Source organism: Aphis gossypii, chromosome 1, assembly GCF_020184175.1.
Source record: "Aphis gossypii isolate Hap1 chromosome 1, ASM2018417v2, whole genome shotgun sequence".
Lineage (NCBI taxonomy): Eukaryota > Metazoa > Arthropoda > Insecta > Hemiptera > Aphididae > Aphis > Aphis gossypii.
Window position 1 is genome coordinate 13961626 of NC_065530.1, and position 12167 is coordinate 13973792.

Below are 12167 nucleotides of genomic sequence, written 5' to 3' on the forward strand. Positions count from 1 at the left end.
AACAAAACTTGACATAAAATTAAAATATAATTGTTCAGTCCAAGTCATTCGACTATATACTTACACATAAAATAAAACAATGTTGAAAATCATCTTTCATAATTTTAAATCAGATCATAATATTAATATAATACACATCAAACTATTCATAATATTTAATAGGTAGTATTTATATATATATATCCTTTTTATACCTTTAGTAAAACTACATTTTCGATGAAAATAATTATAGGTTCCACGCCTACCTATCATGCGAATACATTTTGATAAATAAATACATTAAATGTTTCGTTTATAAATTCTATTTTATCGATTATATTATTATAATTTATAATTTTAATTATTTTACGATACAACTCTTAAATTAGGTATCAATAATCTTTGTTCATTGTTCATTTTTCTATAGGTTTTTTTATATGGGCGTGTCGCGTATGTAGATCAGTATCGGTGATCGATTATAATATTATTATTATATCTCAGACATTAATTTGACTAACATTTTAAAATTATGCTGCACGATAGTATACTTGTAAGTTGAACGTACTATATGTTCATTTTTTCAAAAAATTATCATTGCAACCCCAAATAAACGACTTTGAAGTTTGAATTATATATAATCGTATTTAAAGGATACGCCTGCCATATCACTATATCAGTCAGTAACGTGATTCAAAAACTTGGTCACCCTTAAAAAAAACATGGGCGAATATTTACAATAGTACTCGTATATTGCGAACTATGATTTTAATTTTGAAGTGCAAAAAATTGAAATGTGACTATCATAATTTATTTTCAAGGACTTGTTTTTATCATATAGAGCGAGGGAGTGGGTACTACTAATCTGTATTTTATGATGTTAGAAATAGAAATCAACATTTTGACTAAATATACAGTTTTTTGATTTTCTTCAGCATAATAAAATTCCAGTAACATATAATATATATTATAAATAGTAGCTACAAACATAATATTATAATATATGCAGTGTACCTATATATAGTACAGGGGTGGCAAACCTTTACGTGCAATGAAAAATATTATATATGTATATATATATTCAATATTGACCGATAAAACCGTTTGCTCAAAATATTTTTACCTGTTATATATATAGTAGAAATATTTAAATTTTTTGCTTGCCACCTCGGCCACACGTGCCATATGGATTTGCCATCCCTGGTATAGTATATACCTATATAATATGTATATTAATATATTAGATAATATTTATATTAAATGTTAAGTATTATTATTGCTACTCTATGTAGGTACCTATATAATTATAAGCTTTGTGCATTTTCTTAACTAATTTTTCGAACTATAATATTAATAAAGTAGATTTGTGATGTATATCTATATAATAATTATACAGAAAGTATATTTTGTGCATTATTATAAATAATGTCTATAAGTATATGTAAATCATAAATGATTATGAATGCGGATCCCTTTAAAAAAATATTTTCATGTTTAATCTTAATTCTAAATTTGTACATTCAACTAACTACAGGCACACGCTCGTTTATCAAACAAACAAATAAATTAAATTGAATAACATTTTAATCAGTATCTGTATTATGTTATGGGCCATGGTAAATCGACTTCATACGTCATATTTATACTTCATATTTAAAATAGCAATTACTAAATAGTTAATTTAAATATCTTATTAGACCACAATTAATTGATAATTATCATGGGATCAGCTGTGATAATCAACTAGTTATTATACTATACTATAGAGTACCGTTTAAAAAAAATTAAATGCTCGTAGGCTAAAACAAAAAGTAAAATTGATCACATATATATTATTTATTATATGCATATAATTATTATACGGTATATTTATTTATGAAGTTATCTAAAATAATTAAATGCAAATCCCTTAAAATGTATTATATTATTAAGTTATAATATTTTGAAAACTTCAAACTATTTATTTTTTTTTAACACGCGTCTGCTATTTTTTTTATATCTCATTCATATTTTATGTATTAAAAAAAATTTAGCTTTTTTAAAAATGAAATTATGCTATTAGTGTAATATTGTGTACGTATAATTTATATGTATATGGTTCTTATATTTTTTAATATCTATAGTAAAAACAATAATTCTAGGTATTATCTGGTTATTAATAACTATATATTTAATATTACAATCATAATTATATGCAATTAATAAACTTTCAGAAGTATCTTACTTTTGATAAAGTTTACTGTTTCTCATTTAATATTTATTGAAACAAAATGTGCTTGAAGAATTGCTGTGTTAAATCATTTATTTGAATGATCTATATCTATAGACTGAATTCTGTATAAATATTTGCTTAAACTATTTATGGTAATAGTATAAAACAGAACCATTTTTGTTAATAAATTAAAAATGTAAAAACTATATACTCTTATTTGTTGTTGGTTACAAAGCAGAAAATATTTATACTTATAAATAGGTTTTCGATGCCATAGATAATTAATATATTAAATTATATATATTTATCAATCAGCAATCTTGAAGCTTCACGCGTAAGTACCATACAATTGTATAGCAAAAAATATAAACTAGGAAATCTATATCATGACTTTCCAACAAACCGAGGTCAATTTGCTTTCAAAATTCCTCCCGGCTACGCATATACTGATCGAAATAAGCGAACATGTTTTTAGAAAAAAAGATCCTACTTCTTCATGTCAACAATTTCAAATTAAGACGTTTTCTACTGTTTAGTGTTTAACATCTTCGTCCTTGTATGAATGCTTGATAGTTTTCTCCTGTAGATGCTCACTTTAAAATGAGAATATTATACTACGGCTCCAAGGATTCCAGGAAATAATAATTTAAATCGTGTGTATAGGTAGATATGTGCATACACTTAGTTAAATAGTAGCCTAAAATCTATTTCTAGTAAATTTAATGAAGAAAATACTCGTGTAATGCATAGGGCATAAAATATAGTATTAGATTTAAGTATTGCAGAATTTTGCTTACATAAAATTAAAATCGACTATTGTTAAACCATATATATATATATATATAGTTACTGCAGATTCAATAATAAACCAAGTTAGTATTCAAACTATGACTTTGACTACATTTCATATATTATAATAATATATTGTAGATTAAAAATGTTAAAGCTTATAAATAATATTAAGCTAGTTATAATGGTAAAGTTGCTGTGTACACTACTGATACTTATATTTAATAATTAATATATAATATTATAATATAATAAATATATATGTATATATATATATAGAAATACGCATAATAAAGAAAAGGTATTAGGTATTATATTATAATAGAATATATAATATTTTAACGTGATCGTGTACTTATAATTGAACTAACTCTACTTAATCGTCTGCTAGTTACAGAACTTGTTCTTCTAGGTTTCGGTGCCTTCGCTGACTTATTCCTTCTCCTATTGGATGATTCGTCATTTCCTTGTTTGAACTTGAAAATATTGTACAGTATGCGCATGGTTACTATCATGAAAATAAGGAAACCAAAACCTATACACAACATTACAACAATTCCTTGGTAAGTAGATTTTGTGTGTTGATTTTTTTCTACGCTAGGCAAAAATTGCCAAATTGGCGACCAGTCATCTTCTTTCGAATCAGTTGCATCTTCTACTGATGTGGTTGTAGGTGGTTTAGTTTGTTTTATCTTATACGATTGACAAAATGCTGAACGATCAGATCTGTTTGAACGTATTGAGGCGGGCAAGAACACATTTTTCACAAAACTCAATCTATCACCATTAGTTAGTGTAGCGATCTGTGTTTATTATAAATAAAATAGTAAAAATATAATTGTTTAAATTAATGGTACTCATTATATTACCATATCGAATTGAATTGTAACTGTGTTCCACATATACACACTGACATGGTGTGGTATTTCCATTTGAAACCTAACTCTTTTTGGTCCTTCTGGTCCATTCATTATTGTCGATTGTGTCCTCAATAATGATGCCCATTCCATCGGTGGCATTGATTGAAGATTACGACAAATCCCTGGAGAATCTAAATTATACTTACATTTTTGATCTATTGACATTTTCAATGCATTTGCGAATAAATGTACTGCATATGTTATTGGAATAACAGTCGAATCCAATTCATCTTCAAGCGAATCCTAAAGTATACAATTTTATAATTAATTTGAAGTAATCAGTATTGTATTATGTTTCATACTAAACACATTGGATTATGATTGCAACTTCTTTTATATGTTCTGGTTTGCTCGTGGTAACTAATCAACAAAGAGTCATTAAAATATTGTTTGATATCATTTTTCACTGTGAATTCCCTGTAAATAGTTAATGATTAGTATAATTTATTTAACCTATATATAATTTAAAAAGTAGTGATGCCTAATTAGTGTAATAATATGAAATAATATGTAGGTACCTGGTACCTATATATTATTTAAAACAACGAAAAAAAATGTATTTTTTTTTTTTTTTTTGGTAACAAGTAGGTATATAAAATAAAAGTACTTACGTAGCTTCTTGCATAACTATAATTTTCAAATTATCAGACCTTGGAAAATCCCATAACTTTAAACCAACAGAAATGATGTAAATAACGAATGGAGATTTTTGAGAATTAGCACTGTTTGATAGAATCTTCAACAGAGGCTTTAGGGCTTCTGGTTTTTCAACAAGTATAAGTATTCCATCAACTGATGAATGAACTTGACCTAAACGTTCATATGACACATTTAGTACACTATATCCTACTGTATATAGCACTATTTAATTGATATAGATAGTAAAATTATTAGGAGTCAATAAAAAAAAAATCCATTTTATAAATCTATAACCAAAAGATATGTAATTACTTATTATAGATAAAAATAATTTAATCATACGTAATATTAAGATTTATTTAAAAAATTATAATATAGTAAAATTAATGACATCATTTAAAAATGTATAAAATACAAATTTAAATTATTATGTTTATTAGTAAGTAATTACTGATAATTTTAGAAATTTTTTTTACAATTAGTTAACATTTTATGACATTGTATTTTAATCAATATATTAATTATTTAATAATTTTCCGGTCTTGGAAATTAAATATTTTAATCATGTAAATTGTTGTAAATAATTGCTTTATCGCCAATTCATTCCCCCTCACTGTATTTAGCTAGGTCACTGTTCATTATAAAAACAAAAAAACTTTTAACTATTCAAAACTTAAAAAATAAATTAGAATTGTTGATTACATTATTTATGCGTTCACATTTTTACACAGGTATCTAAAATCTTATTAATAACTATCATATTACAAAAATCATACTTTCAATTATTTCTTTGTAAACTGTAGTATAACCATTTTCCGATTTTGGTAACATGATTGGTTTTCCAACTGGACAGATTTTTCCGTCCGACAAATCTACAAGTAAATCTAATAAATTAGTAGTTTGAATGGAATCTTCTACTACTGATATATAATTCTCCCAGCCTAAATTACTCAACATTGTAAGAATGGCCTGTTAAAAACAAAATAATTCAACCAATAGTTACATTAATTTAAATAAACTTCCTTTATAACATTTGTATTACTTTTGCTCTGATTCCAGTCTGGTCTGTTCCAATAAAGAAAACATTTGCAGGTTTTTCTTTCAAGTCAATCTTGTATGGCAAAACGTGAGTTTTGTTTAGTAAAAATGTTATTTTATGTACATTGATAAATGATTCTAAATCGTCTGGTCCTATATATCCTAAATTTTTAAATTTAATATTATGTTTTGGCATTGTGTAATATAGTGATGTCATTTTACTATTTTTGGTAGTTTTTTCTAGAGTATATAGGGGAAAATAATGGCGGGTCCGATAATCATATAAGTAGTTGAAAACAACTAGTTTTAATCGCGAGTCACTTTAAATCTACCCTAACCTAATGACACCACTATTCTAAAGTAAAATTATATTTTAGTATCAAACCTAAAAATAATGGAGATTTAATGCATGTTTGATCCGCAGAAACCAGTCCTTTCATAGTGGCTTTTACAGCTCTATTCGGATTATTACAAGTGTCCAAAATCTGTAAGCCTAACAATTCAAGTATTTAGAAAAAACAAATTAATAATGTACATATTAAATAATTGTACTTACTGATTTTTAAGTCTCCGTATTCACTAAGATCTGCATTTACTTTATTGAGTCCGTATTCCAAAGCAGCCAACTGTTGTATACCTCTAATTTGTGTTTCAGAACAATCGTCACCAGAATGCAATGGTAAAAGTGCACTTAGTACCGCATAGTCTTTTATACTCGGTTGATTGGTGCATATTGGTAACGCAAACACCCCCTTTAATAAAAATATAAACCACCAAATCTGAAATAAATAAACTCTTAAGTGATAAATCAAAATTCATATCTAAAAATTTGAATCGTTTGTACACATACAATCATTATTTATTATTATATAATTATCTTCAAAATTTTGATTATTTATTCCTTTAAAACAAAAAAAATTCCACTATAACAACATTTCTATTAAAATATTCATCATATAACGTGACTCCTGTACGAAAAGAAAGAAAGGAGTGTATTTCGGGGGGGAATTTACAACGATGTTCTATATTGCAAATTGGATTGTACAGTTGTAATCGTATTAGTATTTGGCTTCCTAGTGCCCTTCGTATAAATAGATCAATATCAAAGTTAATGATACAATTTAAATGTTAAAAGTAAGTTTATTTTTTTGGTAAACTGGTATACTAAAATTTGGTTGGGGTTATATGAGTAATGCACTACTCCGGACTCGTATTTTATTGATAATTATTAATATTAATATTTCTTACAATACAGTTTTAAATATAATATCCATTATATTATAAAGTGTACATATAGAGTTAATTTTTCGTATATAAAAAATAGAAAAAAATTTAATATTTTAATAGTTATTCATATTGTTTCGACAGTCTTAAAATTGCTATATTCCAACTTCTACCAATTCGTTTCCTCTAACCGCTCTAGGTCGCTGACCAGTGATGAATTTAGAAATTTGGAGTCCTTGACCTATTCTCAGACCCTGAGTAAAGGCTATTATTTTACAAATCCACATAATTAAAGTTTATATATTAAATAATGTATTACAAAAAAAATATTTAACCAAAAGTATAGTTGAAAAAAAGTAATTATACTAAAATAATGAACATAAAAATTAAATAAACTAATACAATAACAATAATTATTTATATTAAATGATGTATAGGTATTTAGTTTATACTAATATTCTACTGGATTTTATTGCAGCAAATTTTCTAGATATTTTAAAATAAATCTAATGATCTAAGCAGTATATATTTCTTTCATACTTAAAAGTGCAAAGTCTGATAGTCGGCTTTGTGTCGGGCGGGACCTGTTTCGCAAAAAAATGACCCTCACTGTTTTGCTCAAATTTTGTTTTTATATGATTTCCGTTTCGCTAGAGTAGTTTAGATCAATTTAAAATTAAGTTGGTAATGATTACAATATTTGAGCACCATTTAGCGTTATACAAAAAAATGAGGAGGTGATACTTTGTTTTCCAAATTTTTTTTTCACCAAAGTGATAAATTTAACAAATTTAAAATTTAGTCAACAATATTTATAAAAACATCATTAAAAAATCAAATTTACCTCATAATAAAAATTTACACATATAATAAAATCGATTTTAATCGTTCACAATATATTTATTAATACCTACACTTAATTTTTAAAATTATTACATATGCGTTTAATAAATTCATAGCGAGTAATTTAATTTGATCAGTATCTCGTTATTTGTTTCTGATTATGTACTAGCCTTTTAATTATATTTGCATCTTTAGATGTCTTTGGTATTTCGACGTATTTATATATGTATCTGTTTGGACTAAATTTCTCAAAATTTTTCTTTACAGATGTTGATCGATTTCAATTCAATAACGACTGAATTTCTTATGTGTTATCTACTATCGATTTTATATTATATTATTATTTATAAACGATATTTCTTTTGACTTAATTTTCCTAACTCTTCTACTAACTTTTTTTAACTCAATTACCCGTAATTTTATTACTATAGGTTTTATAACATTTCCTAAAATATAATATTTGACTGAACTATTGCCAACTTAATTTTAAATTTATCTAAACTACTCTGGGCGAAACGGGAATCATATAAAAACAAAATTTTGGGCGAAACAGGCTACGCCTTTTATGTCATCGAAATTATCGTAATCTGTTTTTATTAATTTCATTTTTGAAAATGATTGTTTCTCTATCAAGACCATTACATATTCAACACAGTTTCTATATTAAAAAAAATTACACCGTAAACTATTTTTATAAATAATACAGCCATGTCCTTAAGGCTCTAACTATAACTAAACAGTAAACACGGTTATATTTCTTATAACATATATATTTAAATATACAATATACATGATACAAATAATATAAAACAATATAGCACAGACACTTGTTTATATTATAATATATACATTATACTGCGAAAAGGATTATTTTTTTACTTAAAAATATGCTATCCGATTATACCTATTTATCAATACATGTTTACATAAGTATTATAAGATTACAGAACATTAGACTACTGATAATGAACTGGTATTTATCAACATATTTTAAACCAATTTAAATAGATATTTACTAACAAATTATAATTTGGTTAGCATATATCTCACTTGAATATTATTTTAACTAAAAATGTTTGTTTTAAATCTATTTTTCAAGGTAAAGAAGAATATAATATGAGGTGTTACTTTATTCCTCATCATCTCATATAATATAATTAAAATAGAAATTAATAAACAAATATTTAAATGAAAATATGATTTAAAAACATTTTAAATTATCAAATTATTGATATTTTTAAACTAAATTTAACAGGTGTTACTTATAATAAACTACTGCAACAAATATTGCGTACTTTTTCCATCTTTGTCCAGATATTTTCAACACGATTGCACTGATGTTCGTCAATTGCGACATTATTCTTAGAATATAAATTATAAGTACTTGGATTATTTAAATTTCTATTGCGCTAGAGAATTATTACAAATTTAAAAGTTCATATTAGATACTGATAATATTTTTTGATATTAAATTTTAACAAATTATAACTATCTATTAAGTTTACAAACGACGAACGACAAAACGACACGATTTGTGCAATTTAATTTAATTTAATGATAATATTATTATCTTATATGGTTTTAGTTAGTAGATACTCCATTTTGATAAATTTATAATTTTATCACATATTGTTGCTGTTCCATCACAAACGATGTAAATTTTAGGGAAAAATGTTTATATAAACCCTATACGTCACTTAGTCAAACATCATAACTTGTAGTGACATCGTTTATATCGTTCGATGCAATTGATGGATAAACTTTTTGAATCATATATTTATTTATTTATTTACCTAGAAATGCAGGAGTTTCCAAGTATGTCCCGAATGACCCTTATTTAATAATCCTAAGTGATTACCAAAGAAAAAAAGGCTTAATTTTTACTTAGATTGAGTGGGTGCCAGATTATTTATGGTTGAGTTTGATTAGTAACCATGATGCATTGATGCTAATTTATTTAATTATTTTGACTCTTTGGGCAAGTGTACTAATTTTTTATGTTTTCTTTTTATTAGAAAAATGTTTTGTTTGTTTTTTAATATCTAACATACTATATTGGTTTGACATATTATCTAGCAATAACATTATTTGTATAGGCTCCACGTGAAAATTATTTTTGTTTTTTCATTATTCTAATTTCTAACAACACAAATTATGTAGATGTATAAAAAAATATATTGATAACTAATAATAAAATTTACCGATATTACTACACGAAGTCAATACATAATACGCAAAAAAAACGATTTTTTCATCAAAATAACTAAAAAAACATTGCATCTCGTAGAAATTTTGAAATAATCGGTTCCAAATTATACAACAAAATTTAATCTTATATAATAATCCTTCCAATTAATTTATTTTTAAAAAACCTTCTGCAATGGTTATCATTGGAGTCTTCTAAAAAATGATTATATAATAATGTAATATATATATTATTAATTGTAAATCGTTGAAAGCTAATTTTAGTTTGAAAATTGAGTTCATCATATTATACTCGTTTATTTATAAAATCTCAAATTTTACTATGCATCTACCTATTATTTTTATGTATATTTTTTTTGAGTTCTTAAGCCCTCTCAGGCCACAAGTGCCCTCTCAGTTGGGCCTAATACTCATATGTACATGAAATTAAATTATATAAATAAATAAATATACCTTGCATGAATAAGAAAAATTTTCAATTATAATTTACTACTTTAATATAATCAATAATCAATTATTTTTTTGTTTTTATAAAAATAAAACATGTACCTAATATGCAAATACCTTATAAAATAATTCACTTTAATTATTTTTTAAACAATTCAAAACCAATGTAGTTTAGTTTCTTAGTGAATTTTTATTATGGTAAGTTATTTAATGTATAGTCTGGATAACTCGAATTTCAAGGTAGGTAAAATTTAATTAGACTTATATATTTTTCGAGTTACTAATATTGCATTGAATGTATAGGAATCCCCTAGGGACAAAAAAAATTCGAGTTATCGAGATTCAAGACTCGACTGTATTATAATATATTATATGTATTATTATGTTCATAATACATAATATATATATATATATATATATACATACATACACAATACACATACATGGGCGCCCATTGGGTAGGGCAAGATAGGGCACTTGCTAAAAAATATTAAAAACGTGTAGCTCAATAAATATTACCATAATATTATTATTATCCTTATTACCTTACATTTGAGAATTTTTTTATTTTGACCTCCCCTTAAATGTTTCCTATTGGCGCTCATGTACATAGATACATACATACATGCACAGTACACACATTCATATATATATATATATATATTTATACACATTTGTGATGTAACTAATTGGTTTAAAAAAAGAAAAAGTACACATGCATATCATTAATAAAATATATTCTTTCAGATTTAATTAACAATGCAATTTACATATATTAAATTTATTTTGTTGAAATGAAAAAAAATAATAAGTTAGGTTCTTAAAAAAAATTAAATTAAATTAATTCTCATTAAAAATTAATTTTTAAAATATCTTCTAGTAAATTATTAATTATTAATTATGACTTTATAAAGCTACTTTATTACAAGTCGTAATACTTATCAATTATTATTGCGTACATTATAATTATATCTCTTATTTGACGTATATTTTCTTCAAGATAACTCATGATTACTGTCTACTAATAATACAAACAATAAATATTTTTTTAAATGATTTTATTCTATCTAGACACGCTTCATTTGCTACAACTCCTACAACTAACATGCATTTTTAAAAATAACTCAGTATCTGTAAAAGAACGATTGTTTTTTCCAACATTTCAGTAACTACATAACTATTACTCATATAGACGAATCGTTAGTCGTTACGTAAATTTTGAGATTTGAAAATAATTTGCTGGCTACAAATAGAGATTTTCAAAAATGTTTTTTTTCGTTTTTCAGCAAGATTTCGGAACAACAGCCACTGCCCACCACCAACGTGAACCGACACTTCGAGGTTGACGTATTCGGAGAGAAGTGCCATTCAGGTTAGGTCAGATTAGGTTCGCTGTCCGCGTTGACTGCAGTTCGATTGAAATTCAGCTCGCGGCGGTTCGCGCTCCCGACCAGTATGTGAATTACGATCACCGGATGGACAATTTCACGATAGATGAGGCAGTGATCGATATCCGTTCGATGGCAGAGCGACGTTGAACACAAGTCACGACTTCAGCTTCCAAGAAGACTTTAACGGTACAGCCCCGATGAACACGCGGGGCCGCCGACACCTGGCCACCCGCTTATGATCTCGTCGAGTTCGATGATTATCGGTCCATGATTGTAGTCGAGCAATGCATCCAGAAATGGCTGAGTTACGGAATTTGGTTACTCGAGAATTTCGGATCCGTGCGATATGTCATCCAGGGGTGTATTTTAGGAGGACAATGGGGCCCGTTACACCTCCATAATCCATAAAAGTATTTTATACTTTATTTTTTATTATTAAGAGCATTAATATCTTTAGGCTCTTTATATACTCCATGTACGCAA

At 25.9% G+C, this 12167-nt stretch overlaps 1 protein-coding gene across 1 annotated transcript; it reads right to left on the minus strand.

The window, feature by feature from the left end:
• Nucleotides 1-3142: 3142 nt before the first annotated feature.
• On the minus strand, nucleotides 3143-6562 carry LOC114120648 (uncharacterized). The gene is made up of 9 exons (XM_027982619.2): nucleotides 6425-6562; nucleotides 6131-6353; nucleotides 5960-6067; nucleotides 5579-5736; nucleotides 5313-5505; nucleotides 4509-4707; nucleotides 4200-4314; nucleotides 3847-4140; nucleotides 3143-3780 (listed from the first exon to the last, which is right to left on the minus strand). Exons 1-9 carry the CDS (start codon nucleotides 6428-6430, stop codon nucleotides 3316-3318), a joined length of 1761 nt encoding a protein of 586 aa, XP_027838420.2. The 5' UTR covers nucleotides 6431-6562; the 3' UTR covers nucleotides 3143-3315.
• Nucleotides 6563-12167: the final 5605 nt, after the last annotated feature.

What these genes read in the sequence shown, in the direction of transcription:
- LOC114120648 (XM_027982619.2), bottom strand. An exon ending in ATACGGAGACTTAAAAATCA is followed by an intron (nt 6,068 to 6,130) that starts GTAAGTACAATT and finishes TTGAATTGTTAG; the next exon opens with GCTTACAGATTTTGGACACT. An exon ending in ATCATAATCCAATGTGTTTA is followed by an intron (nt 4,141 to 4,199) that starts GTATGAAACATA and finishes TGTATACTTTAG; the next exon opens with GATTCGCTTGAAGATGAATT.